Source organism: Meles meles, chromosome 1 (genome assembly GCF_922984935.1).
Source record: "Meles meles chromosome 1, mMelMel3.1 paternal haplotype, whole genome shotgun sequence".
NCBI classification, from domain to species: Eukaryota; Metazoa; Chordata; class Mammalia; order Carnivora; family Mustelidae; genus Meles; species Meles meles.
The window spans coordinates 205,237,007-205,255,034 of NC_060066.1; the positions used below are offsets into that span (position 1 = coordinate 205,237,007).

The following is an 18,028-nucleotide window of genomic DNA, read 5'->3' on the forward strand; positions in this document are numbered from 1 at the left end:
CCAAATTAGAACTCAAATAGCCAGTTGCTGGTTGAGGGCTGTGGGTGAGGGAAGGGGAGGGTTAGCATCAGATATAACAAATTTGTGGTATATTTTGGTCTTGTCCAGGCTTTCTGACTCCTAAAACCCTTGTAAATCCGAAGAAATAAGAGCTACAAGGTCATCTTGTATTATTATAATTTGGTTTTACTCCCAGTTCCTGAAATAGCTCTGGATAAATAATAAAGGTAAAGCGGGTGGTCCTTTGTTATTCATAACAAGCCCCTTTTAGCCCTTGGCATTTATGTTAGTGAGGTTTCTGAAATCCAGATAATCTCCTACTTCAGTGGGAGGAACCAATCCTGTCTGGAAGTTTGGATCCCTCAGCCCTACCCCTTGACCTGGGAATAGGGAGAAGTTCAAGGTCGAATCACTTAAACCAACAGCCATTACTCAGTCGTGCTGCGGCACTGAAACATTCCTAAAGTTCATGGAGTGTGGGGTTCAGAGAGCTTGGTTGGGTGAACTCGTGGAGTTGTAGGGAGAGGGAGTGTCTCTGTGCATCTCTTCCATTTGGCTGTTCTACTAAGTCATAGTCTAGTAAGTTAACTGTTCTCTGAGTTCTGTGAGCCTCTCTAGCAATTTCAAATCCAAGGAAGGGATCGTGAGAATCTCTGATTTGTAGCCAGCCATTCGGAGCACAGGGGACAGCCTGGACTTGGGATAGTCTGAGGAGGGATCTGACACTGTCTCCCAGTCGATGGCAGCAGACTGAGTTAGGATGTGGGACACCCAGGTGGTGTTGCAAAGGTTGCTCGGTTCCAAAAGCTACATATTTGGTGACCACCAGTATCTAGGAAGGATCGGGGTGAGCAGGTGAAAGGTTCACGGCTTTGAAAAAATTGCCTTTAAAGAAACATTCCCAGATCTCGTAAGTAGAGGGGCAAAGAGCACGGTGAACGGAGTCTCCGGCATTGGTTGACTAGAAGGAACACGCCACACGGGTGTGGATTTTCATGTGTTCTGTTCTCTGGTGCGCCTCCAGCATCCCGACCAGAACCTGGCACAGAGCAGACTTTCAGTAAACAGTGCAGAAAAATCTCTGATTTTATGACATAATTCAGCCACTGTGATTTTCAGAGCTCTCGCATTAAAAACACTGACAGTGATAAGTAATACTTCTCCCTCCTCAAATAGCAGAGGTTGTTAAGGTCACAGTTCCCGATCTTAGCAAAGATAGGGCTAGGGCGGTGGGGTATTTGCGCTTTGCTGGTAGACTGCGGACAGCTCTGTAGCTAATCTCGTCCTCGTGATCATTTCACAACAGACATGCCCGGTTCTGTGCCACACTGTCCTGCTAAACACCTTAAATCCACACCTTGGCCACGATATCAGTAAAGCCAGGAAAAAAAAGTCTGGGTCATGCTAAAGGCTGTTTGGGGAAGGGGGCATGTGTTTTTAAATGCGATGCCTGGGAAGTACACAGGGCACAGGCACCCGTCCTGTAGCTTTTCTTTTCCTAGAAATGCATATGCAGTGTGACTCCACCATGCTGAAAATGCAAAGGAATACACAAAAATAAAAGTGTGGAAAAAATTGAGTGTGCCGGGATTGCCTGGGTGGCTCCGTGGGTTAAGGCCTCTGCCTTCAGCTCGGGTCATGATCTCAGGGTCCTGGGATCGAGCCCCACATCGGGCTTTCTGCTGGCAGGGAACATGCCTCCTCCTCTCTCTGCCTGCCTCTCTGCCTACTTGTGATCTCTATCAAATAAATAAAATCTTTAAAAAAAAAAAAAAAATTGAGTGTGCCCTGAGAAAACCGAGTGGATAAGAAGAGCAGCTACCGTGTGCAGCGTCTCAGATCATACTGTACTGAAGCAGGGAAATTGAACTTCGTCAGTACAACCGGGGTATTCTCTTGTTTCTGGGCAGATGTGGTCCTATGGTGTTGGATGCTTTAATCAAGATTAAGAATGAAATTGATTCTACCTTGACCTTCCGAAGATCATGTAGAGAAGGTAAGCATTTCCTTCCTTGTTAGGCTTCAGATGCTTAGGCTCTGGTTCCGGGGCCTGCCACGACCCCTTCTGCCAGGGGACCTTGCTGGGCATCACACTTCCTGTTCCTTGGATAAATGTGCCAAAAATTCCAAGTGTAGTACGGGTTCTGGTTTCTGAGTTTCTGAGTTTCCTTCCCATCGGGAGCTTTATGTCACATGGTTACGGCCTCTGGCATCCCCGTGAGGTGCCACACAGTTCGGGGACCAGCTGCTCCCGCCTGCTGGCAGCCACCTTAGCAACCCCTGCGGAGTTCATTCACGGGAGGGGGGTGGGGGGAGACAGTGGAGAGTTTCTAGTTGGGGTCCAGTGCACCCACCCCCAGGCTCCCAGCATTGCGTGTGTCCGTGTGTATAGAGCAGCTGCTCAGTAGGACCGTTCTGGGTGGGAGCAGAGTTTCCCGCCGTGTGCCGCTGCTGCTACAGGAGCGGAGTTCGGGCACGTTCACGCCAGCGTTTCTCATGGTCATGGCTGCATATTGAGGTGACATGTTAGGAAAATAGAATTACTAATGACCATGGAACAGTGATCTAGTTTTTTAATACAAGTTGAAGTAAAAATGAGTTGATTTTAAGAAAACTCGTAAATAATCCTTCAGCTGTGCTCAGACGTAGCAAAAATCCCAGAGGGATGGATAGCCCAAGGGCTGACAGGTCCTGACGGCCGTAGATCCCCGTCAGTGTACCAGGCTCTGTATAGGGCTAGACCAGCACTATTCGCCTTTAGGCCCAGGGAGGTTAAGGGACTCCGAAAAACACGCAGATAGTGAGGAGCCAGGAGTCAGCCATGGTTGTCAGATTCCAGAATTGCGCTCAGGTGGTACACTCTGCTCAGGCTCTCCAGGCTTGGAAAACCTGGGATCAAACCGAAACAGGGTCGCTTGAGCCACGACCAGTGGGAAGCTTCTTCCTGAAATGACCTTCCAGAAAGGGGAAAATCACTATAGCTCTTGGCCTGTCACTTTTTGTCTGTTCTGCTATACTTTTCAAGTATTTCAGTCCTGCTAAGACATCTGCTTTGATTCAGCTAATTGTGGAGGATGGGAGTTAGTGTACCAAACGCTGACAGATAGTATGATAGTCGTGCTGAGTCCTGCTGTTAGGGAATGCTCTGCTCTAATTAAATACCAGCCTTGCCCATGCAAGTCCCAGCAACGCAGGAAATAGAGATGCTTTTCAGTAACCTTTCCCCATAAGACTTTTTCAGAGCCAAGAACATAGGATGTGGCCCATCCGGACTAAAAAGTGTTAGATAGAATGACACTGATTGCCACTCCTTTTTATTCCCTCACTGACCGGTAAAGGAATTTCCAGGGGAGCCTTTTTCGGAGAAGACTCACTGGATTTATTTTTTAAATTGTATTTGATCTCTTACAAGAGCATACTTCTCTGGTTGGATGCTGGGCACACGTAAGTATTTTGATAGCAGTCTCCTGGGAAACTTTTGGAGTATTTGCTTATGATGGGTCTTTGTTGTCTCTTACATGCTTATACTAAGATTTACAGGAAGGCGCCTGCGTGGCTCAGTCGGTTAAGCGTCTGCCAGCTCAGGTCACAGTCTGAGGGTCCTGGGATCGAACCCCACATCGGGCTCCCTGCTCATCGGGGCATCTGCTTCTCACTACCCCTCTGTGTTCTCCCTCTCTCTCTCTCTCAAATAAGTAAAATCTTTAAAAGAAAAAAAAGATTTACAGAAGAAGAGGGGGTGGTCTTCCTAAAGTGTCTCGCAAGTAATCACATTTCTGAAAAAACAGCTTCAGAAAAGTGGGTTCAGATTGTTTGGTCCTCTTTAAACTCTGAAATACCGAGGAACTGCCCATACACGGCAAGGAAAGTGTCATTTTCAGGATCCTTGCTCAGCACCTTATTTTTGTTTCGTTTGCTTTGCTTACACATGCGTTCATTCTTCTCCCTGGCAAGGCAGTGTTCAGGCGGCCTATGTGGGTGTCGTGGCCCCAGGGCAGCCACCGTGCTGCTAGTTCAGTGGGGACGATAGAGTGAAGGTTGTGTGTGCGTTACCTGTGTCCAGGCCTCAGCCGGAAGATGACCGGCACGGTGTCAGTTCGCTTGTGGGTCCAGTCTGTCACAGTTTGAGGTCAAATAACAGGGCCTTTTAAAAGAGGGGCTGGGGTGCTGATTTATTTCCGAAAATGCATGAAGCCTGGCATTAGGACTGGCGTGGGGTCTGTGATGCCACAGTGCCCCGGGCCCCTTCTGTCTCTAGTGCCTTCTGTAGCGTGTAGATTCCAACCCCTGGGCTGCCTCGTGGTCACAAAATGGCATTTGGAACTACAGTCATTAGATCTGTATTCCAGGCAGTAAGATGGAGAAGGAAATCGCCACAGGGCACCCGGATGTATCCTATGTCAGTGCTGCTCCTGCTGGTAGGGGAACGATGTTCCCGAAAGAGGGGTGGAAGCTGGACTGCCGGGCCCGGGTGAGGAAGTGCTGAACGCGTCTCTCTCTCAGGCATCTGTGGCTCCTGTGCCATGAACATCAACGGAGGCAACACCCTGGCTTGCACCCGGAGGATCGACACCAACCTCAGCAAAGTCTCAAAAATCTACCCTCTTCCGCATATGTATGTGATAAAGGACCTTGTTCCCGTGAGTTCCTGCCTCCCCCCATCCCACTCTCTCCCTCTCTCCCCACCCCATTTTTTATTTTGGGGGGAGAAGGGAAGAGGTGTGCGCGAGGGAGAGATGTGTTACCGTTCTCTAGGGCAGGCTTTTCTCCTGAGTTGAATTAAGGAATTTGAATGGTAGAAGACAAACAGGCCTAGAAGATTCTCCAGCCTCTCATTGGGGAGGATTGCTGGGGAATAACAGGGCATAGGATTTTAGATCTGGAACAGTCCCAGAATCAAGAATTTGGCCGTTAACTACAAAGAACTCATGTGGAAAATACCAGCGGGGAAGGCACCGGCTGTTACACGTTGTGCAGTCTCTGCCTCCCCCGTGTGTGGCACCTTCCCCGACAGGGCTGCGGGATTGCAGGGTTTCCGGAGTGTGTGGAGGAGAGATTGCCCAGCTGCCACTAATGCCTGTGACTGTTTGTTCTCCTGTCATCTTTGCGTGGGTCCACGCCCGGGACAGAGAGTCAGACCCCTGCTGGTGTGGGATGGGGAAGTGGGCCGCGTCCCAGAAACAGGGAGAATACGAAAGCTCGGGAGCGATGGTGGACTCTGACCCTTCTTTTCGTTGTCTTCCTCTTAACCGCAGGACCTGAGCAACTTCTACGCTCAGTACAAATCCATCGAGCCTTATTTGAAGAAGAAGGACGAGTCCCAGGAGGGCAAGCAGCAGTATCTACAGTCCATAGAAGATCGTGAGAAACTGGTCATTAGTCCCCATTTATTGTCTTGCCTTGCCAGGAAGCGTGGCTTGGGGGGATGGGGTGGGGAGTAGCAGCACGGGACGCTGCAGACCATTTATGGAGTGTGTTCTGGAAAGGAACTGCAAAAGCATCTGTCCAAGGGGACACCCGTCCTCTCAGGGCCAGGGGGGTCGTGTGATCCCACAAGGGCCCCCAGTGGACCAGGGATCCGGAGCACGGCCGCCCTGCCTGGAAGGGCACATGGTTACCATGTTGCGAGATGTTTGTTTCAGGGGAAACCTGTGTGCAGGTGATTGGGTCTTGCCAAGGCGACCGCTCTGTCAGAGCTGCTCTTCAACAGAGTGGCCACGTCCCACGGGCCGGCCCCTGGCAGTCGTGCCCCCAGCCCGGGTGACAGGTGGCCGCCAGTCGGGCACGGGAACCTTGCTGTTCTTTCCTAATGCTGAGTGTCCAGGGGATTGCTCGGTGGGGCGGTGACGGCCTGTCACTCTCTTGGCGCTCCGGTGTCCAGGCTGGGACGTCTTACAGGGAGCATTCTCAGGTTGTCGGTCCCATTCTCCGGCCCTCCTCTGGAGAAGCCTCTGGTTCGCACCTGCAGTCCTGGCACTTCCAGTGTCCTTGTGGGGAGGGAGCAGTGGGAGGGAGACCCAACAGTGTGGACAGTATCACGGCATGGGGCCAAGGAGACAGCATGTCTGTGCGTCCCACGTTCCTCCCGGGCAGCAGGGGGGGTCTTACTCCTTCCTGAGGCCCTGGCTCGGGTTATTTATTGGTACATGTTAGGCACGTGGATGAGTAAACGCCCTGTACCTTCTAGATATCAGACGCTTGAGGCCCTCTCTTCAACCTGTAGAATTAAGACAGGACAGTCCCCATGTGGGTGCCCCGCACTCTAGGTAGAGTGGTGCGGCGCAGGCAGCTTTCTCCTGTGTCGGGAGTCCTTGTCCTCGGGACAGCGCTCTGCCTGGCATTCCTGACTCGTGCAGGGGGCGTGACTGCGCCGGGCCACAGGGCCAGCTTGGAACTGGTCTCTCTGGGCCACCTCACCCTCCTGCATTCCTCCAGTAGGCAACCCCAGCTAGGAACCGCCTGCTGGGTGCCCGGTACTAAGGCACGAAGAGTCTCCCTGACTCTTTCTACATGATCCAAGTTTACACCTTTTTTTTTTTTTTTAATTTTTATTTCTTTATTTGACAGAGATCACAAGTAGGCAGAGAGGCAGGCAGAGAGAGAGGAGGAAGCAGGCTCCCCGCTGAGCAGAGAGCCCAATGCGGGGCTCAATCCCAGGACCCTGAGATCATGACCTGAGCCGAAGGCAGAGGCTTTAACCCACTGACCACCCAGGCGCCCCCAAGTTTACACCTTTAAACACCAAAAATTTGTTAAGCATTTTTCACTTCCTTAAATGAGTATGCTGAGCATGGCTTTTTCTCACAGTTTTAAAAGCCATAATGGTCACTGTGGGTGATTGGAAAATACAAGTAACTGTTTTTAAATATAAATAATGTGTAATATTCCAGCACCCAAGGATAACGTCCATGGACAGCTACTTTTGTTTTTTTCTTTTATGTGCTACATTACATTTTTCTGTAGCTGGGCTCAAATGTAAATAACGTCGTTGTGTCCTGCCTTCACTTTCGTTACTACGAGCATTTTCCCATGTTCTTCCGAATTCTTCGTAAGCATTTGCCCAGACGCTGCTTTCTGCTGCTTCAGTTGAGTGCACTGTGCATTACGTAACGTCCACCCACTGTTGCACAACGAAATTCTCTCCAGTTGTTCACTGTTACAAATAAGGCTGGATAAACATCTTTATTTTTCAAGTTCTGGCCAAAAGTGTGAGTTCCTTTTCTTGTTAATAGGTTTTTCTGTAAGTGGACCAAAGAACATGACCATCTTCAAGGCTCTTAAGCCTGGCGCCCTGTGCTTTCTAGACCAGTGGGGCAGTGTGCGCTCCCACGTGCTCCCTTAACAGAACAGAGATTTTGTTAAAGACTCGTGGTTACAGTCATGACTGTCAACTCTGTGTCATCTGTTAGAGTCAGAGGTCACTGTGCCCCTCTCTCTTGCTCACAAAATCAGAAAGTCTGGTTTTTTAGAACTGGCTGGACAGATTGAGCATGACGGGGTTCAAGTGCAAGCAGGTGTTTGGCCATCCCAGCCCTGGCTGCTTGCAGCTGTGCGACCCTGGACCAATGACCTAACCTGTCTGCAACTCCAGTAGTCCTCACGCCATAGCATAGGGTTGTTGGGATGATCAAATGAGGGAAAGTGAGTCTGGCACAGGGGGCTTATTTAAGATACCATCCCCGTTTCCAGCCCGGGCAGAGGCCGGGGTAGACTGTTCGGTGCCTCATTGCTCCTAACGAGCATTCTAGGTGGTAGGGTGTTTGGCGTGGGTTGGTTGGTTTTTCGTGGTTTTTTTAGACGATTGAGAGGTTAGTGTTTATTAGAGGATAAGTGCCAGCTCTGGGTTCTAACCCAACAGACACGTACATTTCAATTCCAAGACATTTTCCATGAACCTGATAATCTCCTCAAGCCACCCCTAAGACTTTGCCAGGGAAACTCACGCAGGCAGGCACTTTGTTCGCGCCTCGGCCCCAGCATCACAATCCGTCACCTGGAGACGTGGCTGTCTCATGCACGTTCCGACTGCCCTTCCCCGCACACAGGACGGACTGTACGAGTGCATCCTCTGTGCCTGCTGCAGCACAAGCTGCCCCAGCTACTGGTGGAACGGAGACAAGTACCTGGGACCTGCAGTTCTCATGCAGGTAAGGCGCTCCCTCGCTGCCCCACGGGCACGTGACGCTGAGGCAGGCCCGGGCGCCTGGTTGGCGCAGTCGCCGGAGCGGCTGACTCTCGGCCAGCTCAGGTCCTGACCTCAGGGTCCCGAGAGCCAGCCTTGAGTCGGACTCCATACCTGGGGTGGAGTCTGCTGCTCTCCCTCTGCCCCTCCTCCGTGTTCTCTCCCTCCCTCCCCACCCACCCCCAATAAACAAATAAATCTTCCCCAAAAATAAATAAATAAATAATGAAGAAGTCCAAGAGGAAAATATATTGTTGGAAACCAGGCATTCCAGCGGACATCCATTACAACCAGGACTGTCTTCACTTGGCTTTCAGTAAATCTTTGCCTGCAAAACACCTCATTCTGTGTGCTGCGGGCCACCCCATGGGGTAGTGGCGTGGCTTTTGGCTAAATAGGCCTTGCAGGTGTTTAAACGTATCCCCTGTGCAGCTGGCTCTTGTCTACCCACTGGCCCCCCGCCCCTCCCGAGACCGCATCTGTCGGGGGGCCACCCAGCGCCCTCGCACGGGGGTGTCTGACATGCAAGCAGGGGAGAGACATTTCTTGGAGGGGCAGCTTCCCAGCTCTAAGGCTGGAACGGGTTTCCAGGCTAATGAGAGCCTGGAGTCCTGGGCGTCGGGGTTACTTGGCAGGAAGGCGGCACTGCTCTTCCGTGTGCGGGCGAACGCATCTAGGTCCCTGCAGAGGAGCTGCCTTCGTCCCCAGAGAGCTGTGCTCTTGCCGTCTGTGGTCAGTGCTTCTCAGGTTCCCAGTTCCAAAAAGCAAGTTCTCATTTCTCATCTTCCCACAAAAAGGGAAGTTACAAGCTGTGTGACCGCTTAGCAGTATTGATTTCCATCCACGCAAAAGACCGAATAACGAGGCGCATGCACGGTGGGCCTCTGCCCCCCACGCTGTGAGTTGCTGGGGAACGAGCGGCCCCCGCTTCACTGCGCGAGCAGCCAGGCTGCCTTCGGCCGTTGCAAGCCAGGCCCCGGGGCGGATTGACCCAAGAGTCCATCCGGGAGATCTCCCGACAGATCTAAGTCATGGGTCTACTAGGAGACCTAGGTTGGCGCTGTGAAGACAGTCATGTGACACCGTGCCTGCCTTCCCGCACTCAGAATCCGGGCAGGAAGCCAGTGAGACCTTGAGATGACGAGACGATGCCTGCTGACCTGTGATGAAGTGCGGGTACCCGGGGTGCTGTGCCCCAGGGAGCGGGGGGACACTGTAGTAGAGAGGCGTTCTCGAGGAGAGACTCTCCCTGACAGATGGCAGGAACCACAGAGCAGAGACAGGCCTCTCAGCTGAGGGACTCCCTTTCTGCTGCTCCCCCGGGGCTCTGAGCAGGCCGGTTGGGATGCCAGCGTGGCTCATCGCCCCCCCGGCTCCCCAGGCCTACCGCTGGATGATTGACTCGAGGGACGACTTCACAGAGGAGCGCCTGGCCAAGCTACAGGACCCATTCTCCCTGTACCGCTGCCATACCATCATGAACTGCACCAAGACCTGCCCCAAGGTACGCGGGCCCCAGCCCTGCCTGCGGGGCTCCGGGAGAGGGGCTGGAGAACCATGTCCCCCAGGACGAGCTGAGCTGTGAGGACCAGACTGGCTCGGGCCCTCCCCCTCCAGAGAAAGGTTTCCTTGCGGGGCCTGGGGGAGTCAGCATGCCCCAGGAGTCCACAAGCGGGCACCTGTCCTCGCTCTCCCTGGCTCGGTAGGAGCCTCGAGAGGTGGCAGAGGCGGGTAGCTGCGGGGACTGGATCCCTGCTCCGTGTCGCAGGGTTTCCGCTCGCAGCGCTGCTGCCAACATGCGGTGCTCTCCCAGCAGCCCCTTGGTTCCCAGTTCCCTCCGTGTCCCTCGGTCAGGCCTCCTCTCTGCACGCTTTCCCCGTTCCTGCTTCTCCTCCCCCTTCTTGCGGTCCCCTTGACCTTTGGCTCCCACCACTGCCCATCTCTCAGCCTGCCTGTGGGGCCTGCATGCCAGCAGGATGGCTCGCTGTGGCCTGGCTCCACTCAGGTGCCGACCCTGGTCTGCTCAGTGGGCAGGGAGCGGCCAGGGCCACACGGCTCAGGACACGGCTGCCCTTTGAGCAGAGACGGGGGGCAGAGCGGGATCCCTGAGAGAGGCAGCGAGGAAACAGGCAGCAAGATGGAAAACTCTAGGGTAACCAGTTGGGAGTTTTTAAAAAGGAGGTGGGGGGAGATAGCATAGCTTAAACAGGAAGTGAGACTGGGTAATTCCCTGCTTTTTTGCCTGGAGACGGTTTCCAGGGCCCCCTGTCTCATGGTGCTTCTCATGTCTGGCCAGCAATGGGGCCTGGGGGCCCCCCCCGGTGAGGGAGCGCACAGGCTCCAGCCTGGCACGTGGTGAGCCGTTAGTAGCTGGGCCCACACATGGGAGCCCGGTCTGGGCTCCGGAGGTGCGTTCCCGGGCAGGTGCCTTCGCAGCAGACAGGAACAGAGGCCCTCCGTGACCTGAGGGACTAGAGGAGGCCCGGGTTGTGTGAGCTGAAAGGTTTCCTTCCACAGATGGGGACGCTGAGCCCCGGGCGCGGGGGGTGGGCTGCTAGCCACTTGCTGAGGTTGCTGTTGGGGCAGGGCCGGGAAAGCAGTCCCCCGGACTCCCTGACCCGGCTCCTCCTGCTGCCCCAGGTGTGCTGATGGGCACAGACCCCCCCCCAGGTCCTGCGGTAAATGGGGGCAGGCAGGGGCGCCACAGAGGCCCTTGCCGAGTTTCCATGCTGTGCACAAATGCTCACGGCTCCTGTTCTGTCTCACGCTGCCTTTTCCCCTTCATTTACTTGGGAGACCATTCCGTATCATTCTTTGAAGAGTGTCCTCTCTCCCTTTGTCTATGAAGATCTCTTGTTTCTTTTTCTTTTTTCCTCCTTTCCACGCACTTTTTTTTTTCCCACCACGGAAGTGGTTTTTTTGGCAGTTGAGTTGCACGGACAAAAGCTTCCCAGCTGGGTGGGATGAGGCAGTCACCAGGATAGACTATGCTGGGAGTGAGGGAGAGTAGACGGCGTCCGAAAACTCCCCACCGTCTGGAGCCTCCAGGTCACCGAGTCCACATCGGCCTGCGGGTCTCCGCGGAAGGCATCCTGGTGCACAGGACCACACCACAGCGGGCAGAAGGGGGTGGTGGCCTTGTGCAGGGACCGCAGGGCACACAGCAGCAGCCGCATAGCCCAGGATGGGGGGCTGGGCCTGACCATAGGGCATCAGGCCCTGGGGAGTCTGGTGTGGGCAGGGGGTCCCCAGGGCCAGGCCTGCGGGGAGAGCTGGGCGCTTGGCACGAGGGAGAAAGTTGTTACACATGTCCCCTCCTCCCGTCCTTGCTCAGTCTTCTCTGCGTGCCTGTTGACGATGTGTGTGTGCGAACAAACTCAGCCCTGAATTTCTTGCCCCTCAGAGGGCATGGCCACATGTCTTTGGCCAGTTCTGGGTGTTAGAGGCGACAGACTTTGCTTCCTGCTCAGGATTTTCTGGGCCTCTTCCCACACACTTCAGTGTCAGGATTAGAGCTGTCCTGCTAAAACACGGCACTCTCTTCTAACCTCAGAGGAGCCCTTGTCTCGTTTTCCCATCTTCACGTGTCTGCCTACCTGTAGGCGGTCGGCGGGTCTGCACAGGGTTTCATTGTGGTGCCTCCTGCAGAACCAGTGTGGGCCAGACGGCCAATGGCGCTTGGGAGGGGCCACCTGCCAGGCCTGGGTCACCCAGGAGGGCGCGTGTGTGCCCTGGGGAATGTGTAAGAATCCAAGGGCAGCTGGCTGCTTGGGACACTGGCCATGGCCGTGGAAGAGCCGCCCTCTCCTGGATGTCTGTGCACGCGGGGTGGGCCGGGACCGGGTGCGGGCCGGGACCGGGGGCGGGGGCGGTCAACCCTGGGCAAGGCTTTCACCGCCAGGAGGCCAGTGCAGGTGGAGGCGGGAGAGCCCTGAGCCCGACCCCCTGGCTTTGGAAGGGCGCATTTCGCATCCACGGTTGCTTTGTCCTTGTCCCACTGGGGGGTTTGCCCAAGGCGCTGGGTTCTTCATTTGGCCTAGCTGACCTGGTGATATCAATTCTCTTCTCTTTTCTCAAGGGGCTGAATCCAGGCAAAGCTATTGCCGAAATCAAGAAAATGATGGCCACCTATAAGGGGAAGAAGGCGTCGGTGTAACTGTTCCCACACTCAGCATGACAGCCAGCTCGGCTAGCCGTGCTGTATCTCCAGTCCGAGTCCCTTCAGAGGTCTTGGTTTTCCATGAATACAGCATGTATAATAAAGATTTTAAGAAATAAATAAATGTTATTCTACTTTATTAACAAAAAAGCAAGCCTGTTCCTTTTACTCCCTGAAGAGGAATGCACGGGCCGGAGAAGGGAAGAGTCCCTGTCCTCAGAGAGGGGCCGGCTCCTGCGCTGAGCCCCTGAGGGGTGGGGCGGGGCCTGTCTGCACAGGGGAATGTGCAGGGGGTTCCCTTTGCCGCTTTCCCGCTCCACACCCTTGGGTGGGTTCCTCCTCTAGTCTCCAGTTTGGCCTTCTGTACGGGGAGGGTGGTGACTGCCCGTCTCACCCATGCCTGTGGGAACAGACTTCCCTGCACGCTCACTCTCAGCTCTTGTCCTTATGCAGCCTCCTGGATGAGAATTACCGAGAGGTTGGCTGCCTCCCAACACGGAGCAGTGACCAGGTCAGCTGTGACCTCGAGTTCCACAGCTGACCACCAGGGGCCTCTCCCGGCAAGCTCCGGTTCCCGGCACTTGGCTTTGCCACCGAGGCGGCAACGCTCACTAAAAGCCAGACAGCGCGAAAGTGCATCAGGGCAGAAGTGAAAGGCCCTCTGAGCACACCCCCACCCCCACCCCCGATGGTTTCCTCCCAGACCTTTATGTCATGACAAATGGGCACACAGAAAGCTTTCCCTTCCAAATCAGGGTGTGATACGGGGCAACTGGGTGGCTCCGTTGGTTAGGCATGGAACTCAGGTCATGATCGCAGAGTCGTGAGATCGAGCCCCAAATCGGGCCAAGTGTGGCATCTGCTTGGGATTCTCTCCCTCCCCCACACCTGCGCGCCCCCCCCCCGCCGCCCCCCCCCCCCCCCCGGCACATGCACTGGGTCTCTCAAATAAAATCTTAAAATCTTAGGGAAAACGGTGTGATCTAACCTGTCCACTTCCCATTTTTCCCCGTTTACTGTGGTCACATCCATGTAACAGATTTACGTCCTTAGCCATCGTTAAGTGCCCTATTGGTGGCATGACGTACATTCACATCATTGTGCAGCCGCCCCCGCCGTGCGGACCTCTGTGTCCTGCAAAACTCCGGGTGAAACGACTGCCCCGCCCCGGCCACCACCCTTCTACTTGCTGTTTGCAGGATTGACCACTCCCTCCTGAGAGGGCAGCCGGGCAGTATTTTGTCTTTGGTAACACTTCGCTTAGCATACAATTCTCAAGGTTTCTCTGTGTTGTAGCCTATTGTCAGAACCACTTTCCTTTTTTTGTTTTATACGTTTTTATTTTTAAGGAGCACCTGGGTGACTCAGTCCGTGAAGCATCCAACCCTTGATTTTAGCCCCGGTCATGGGATCATGGGGCCCTGGAGATTCTCGCTCCCTCTCCCTCTGCCCCTCCCCAACCTGCCCCCGACCCTGTGCATACTCTAAAAGTAAAAATTAAATGATCTCTACACCACTGTGGGGCTTAAGCCCACAACCCCGAGATGAAGAGTCACATGTCCCTGGGCACCTGGGTGGCTCAGTCGTTAAGTGTCTGCCTTCACCTCGGGCCCTGATCCCAGGGTGCTGGGATCGAGCCACACATTGGGCTCTCTGCTCCGCGGGAAGCCTGCTACTCTCTCTCCTTTGTGTTTCTCCCTCACTGTGTCTCTCTCTGTCAATTAAATAAATAAAATATTTTTTTAAAAAAGTCACATGTCCCACCAAATGAGCCAGCCAGGTGCCCCTGAACTTGCTTTCTCAGGTTGAAGAATCCTCCCTTGGGTGCAGACCCCATATTTTGTGGACTCATCCATCCCACAGTACACACTTAGGTTGCTTCCGCGTCTTTTAGCTGTTGTGAATAACAGCAGCCTTCTGTTTCCACCCCACAATAACCAAGGGCCTCTTTGGTGCTAATAAAGATCTACTTGTGTGTGTGATTTAAATTCTGCTTGAGCCTTTCGAACCCCAGGTTCAGGTCTCTGGCGCAGGTGCACGGTGACCGACCCTCCTCTCCCTCGGGAGCACTCCAAGGTGCTCTTTTCTTTTTTTTTTTTTTTTAAAGATTTTATTATTTATTTGACAGAGATCACAGGTAGCCAGAGAGGCAGGCAGAGAGAGAGGGGGAAGCAGGCTCCCTGCCGAGCAGAGAGCCGGATGTGGGGCTCGATCCCAGGACCCTGAGATCATGACCTGGACTGAAGGCAGAGGCTTTAACCCACTGAGCCACCCAGGCGCCCCCAAGGTGGCTCTTTTCACCCACAGCAGTGAGATCAGCGGGGAAACAAAGGCTCCTTGCGTTGCCATTGTGAGGCAGGCAGCTAAGATAAATGTCTGACTCATCCGGGATGAACCTTAATGAGCGTTTCTGGCTTTGAGAAGGGACAGCTCAGAAGGACTCGTCTCCATTATTAGGCGAGTTTAGTAGCTAGGGGTAGAGATGAGTAAGATGTGTTCCCTGCCACCGAGGAGCCCAAGTCACCAACTTAAAAAGGAGCAGACACTGATTGATGAGAAATTCAGAACAGGGTCTTTGCCCTGAAGTGTCCAATCTCAAATTCTTGACCAGCCCTGGAAGACTACATGATACCCCGTCCTCAGGAAGCGGGAACCTAAAGACCCCGGCAGCCCCCACACCTTCCACTCCCGCTCACACTCTGTCCATCTCTGTCGGCCCTGGGAAGGTCCCAGTTCTTGGATCCACATATGATTTGACTTTGCCTCTCGTGCCTTGATGGGTAGAGAAAAAAGGGTTTTCTCGTGCATGCGTCATGACTCGGAATGACAGCTCTGCGCCACCAGCTCCGGGGACGAGGCAGTGTCCTGTCCTGGGAGCTGCCACCGCTGATCTGCTCCCGCACCTGGCAGATCCATGACTGCCGGCCACTGTCACCACGTCTCAAACTGGGGCCAAATGGGAACACGTGACCCACCCGTGGTTGCGCTTACTGCTTATTTAAACTTTCCCTGGATTTTGGGCAAGCGTTCCATTTCAACAGTCACAAAGACTTTATAAAAACTTCATACTTGAGCAGACGAAGGGTATTCTGTCCCTTATGCTACTTCTGTGGCCCCAACCGTGTCCAGTCAATGTGCCTTCATTCACAAAAGTAATATTGTAGAATTCCTCAAATTTCTCTAAGACGGGACCAAGCCATCTTTTCTTCCCTGGTCTTTGGGCAACTTGAACTTCTGTGCCTCTGTTTTCCTATCTATAAAATGGGAATTAACAGCATTCATCACTCAGAATTGTGGTTCAGGGGCATCTGGGTGGCTCAGCGGGTTAAGTCTCTGCCTTCAGCTCAGGTCGTGATCTCAGGGTCCTGGGATCGAGCCCCACATCAGGCTCTCTGCTCAGCAGGGAGCCTGCTTCCCCCCTCCACCCCCTGCCTGACTCTCTGCCTACTTGTGATCTCTCTCTCTGGCAAATAAATAAATAAAATCTTAAAAAAAAAAAAAAAGCATCATGGCTCAATTCCAAATGAGAATAAATGTGAGTTCTCAACCCCTCTCCAAAAAAGTAAATATGTGAGCTGATAGATGTGTGAACTCAGAGAAGGCAATCCTTGATACCCCCAAAAACTCAAAAAAAAATTAAATAAATACGTAACATATTAATTTCCAAAGAAAGTAAGGACAAATGGGACAGCATCTAGCCTGCAGTAGAGCAAATGCTCCAGAAACACAATTGAGCGGATTTGTCTCGAGCCCACACGGCGTGGAAGGCCCCCTCAGGGTCACGGGAACCACCCAGGACTTCCGGCCAGAGTGAGGGAACTCCCGTCTGGAGTCTGGAGGATGGTTTTTCTGGCCGCTCATTTCCCGGGTCACACTGACCACTCAGAGTGCTGCGACAGACCCCAACACCCAAATTTTCTCAAGTCCTTCTCCTTGCCCAGGAGACTATAAGACAAATTGCTGAAACCCCCCCCTTTTTGTGTCCAGACAGGCATCATCCTGTCATGGGGTTTGTTACTAGAAGAGAAAATCCACTTTTGCAAAAATCTAGTGAAACTGGCGAAATGGAGAAGTAAGGCAAGGCTCCAGAATAAACGGGTTCACACTAGTCACTTGTCAAACCTTTGGCCACTTGGACCAGGCATATTTTATGTCCTTCTGTCGGGGGGCCTCCAAGGGAGCCGCCACTTGCAAGGAAAATTCCTTGATGGGTTCTGACCCACAGGTGACTAGAGCCCAACCCACAGACCACTCAGAGGACCACACTGTGAGAGCCACTTCCCCAAAGGTAACCCCAGCAGACGGCAGGACCTTCCACATCCTCTGTGGTTTGAAGAGAAGCTTCCTCTATCCTCCTGCGGGTCAAGGAAACAGGCGGGGCAGCAGGTGCAGCACTTTCCCAGCTGGCTTAGAGGGCGGAGCCTCTTCAAAGCTCAGCCCAGGGGACCAATCTGGCAAGGCGATCCCTGAGACCCTTGTTTTATGAAACATCCAGCCCAGCACCAGGAGCTACAGAAAGCGACCAGCTTTCCCCAAGCACCTGCTATCTCCTTCCGCCTTCTGAACAGCTTCTGTTTTCCACAGCAGGAGAGGGGCTCAGTGAGGGAAAGTGACTTTTTAAAGCTCATCCAGCTAGAAAGCACCCGATGCGTATCGTACCCAGGTCTCTGGGGCCATAGTCCAGCTCCGGTCCCTGCACCACACTGCCTCTTGGCAAGGCCATCCTAGCGAGCCATTTCTCTGAACCCAGCCATTCTGCTTGCTGTGGGAGGTCTGGGTTCCCCAGGGAAGAGGTCCGTCAGGCGTGGGGCTGGACTCTGGAGGAGGACATGTGGACTCGGAGAAGTCACCTGCCCACGCTGCGAATCTCATCAGCAGATGACACAGCACTTCTCAACGGAGTGAAGTGGAGCTGCTCCGCCAGGAGCCTGCCCGAGCTCAGCAAGTGGCTCCCTTGTACCCCTCTCCCCCCGACCCCCCTCAAAACAGAGGGTGTTTTGAGCCTGGGTGGCTCAGTGGGTTAAGCCTCTGCCTTCGGCTCAGGTCATGATCTCAAGGTCCTGGAATCGAGCCCCACATCGGGCTCTCTGCTCAGCAGGGAAATTGCTTCTCCCTCTCTCTCTGTGCCTGCCTCTCTGCCTACTTGCGATCTCTCTGTCAAATAAATAAATAAAATCTTAAAAAATAAAATAAAACAACAGACCCCTGGAGCGTCTCCAATGCCACACTCCTGCACTGCACATCGCCTCCATCAGAAAGCGCTGTCAGCGTTTGCTCCTTTAGCAAATGTCTGCATGCATTCCTGCCCTGTATCTGGTACTGTCAAGGCCTTCCCTGCTTTCCCTTCTGGAGTCTATCCTGCACCATTACCCCCGCATTGAAGTTCTGGCTCCTTCCAGCCCTTTCCATGACAGGTTATTATTGCTGGAGTTTTCCTCTGCCTGACTTTGGCTGCTCCTGGTGTCTGTCCCTTTCACCGTCCTGTTCTCAGCTCCTAGAACAGTGCCCTGCATGGCGCAAGTCGTGCTGGATGGATGATGAATAGAGTCAGTCCTACCCTGATATGATCCTTCCCTGATTTGCCCCAGACCCTGGGGTCTCGGATTCACAGTCTTTGGAAGTCCTTAGTCCAGAAGCCACCAACCCCAGGTTAGGGGACACTGTGTCTGCACCTGTCAGGACAGGGC

At 53.6% G+C, this 18,028-nt stretch overlaps 1 protein-coding gene across 1 annotated transcript in view; it reads left to right on the plus strand.

Annotated features, from left to right (window-relative positions):
- The window catches only part of SDHB (succinate dehydrogenase complex iron sulfur subunit B), a 30,072-nt gene extending 17,611 nt beyond the window's left edge, over positions 1-12,461 (plus strand). Inside the window, exons 3-8 of the mRNA XM_046004812.1 lie at positions 1,911-1,996; positions 4,504-4,640; positions 5,256-5,372; positions 8,046-8,147; positions 9,564-9,686; positions 12,261-12,461. Of these exons, the coding sequence (XP_045860768.1) occupies positions 1,911-1,996; positions 4,504-4,640; positions 5,256-5,372; positions 8,046-8,147; positions 9,564-9,686; positions 12,261-12,338 (643 nt within the window). The 3' untranslated portion in view covers positions 12,339-12,461. The remainder of the gene's footprint in view (positions 1-1,910; positions 1,997-4,503; positions 4,641-5,255; positions 5,373-8,045; positions 8,148-9,563; positions 9,687-12,260) is intronic.
- Positions 12,462-18,028: the final 5,567 nt, after the last annotated feature.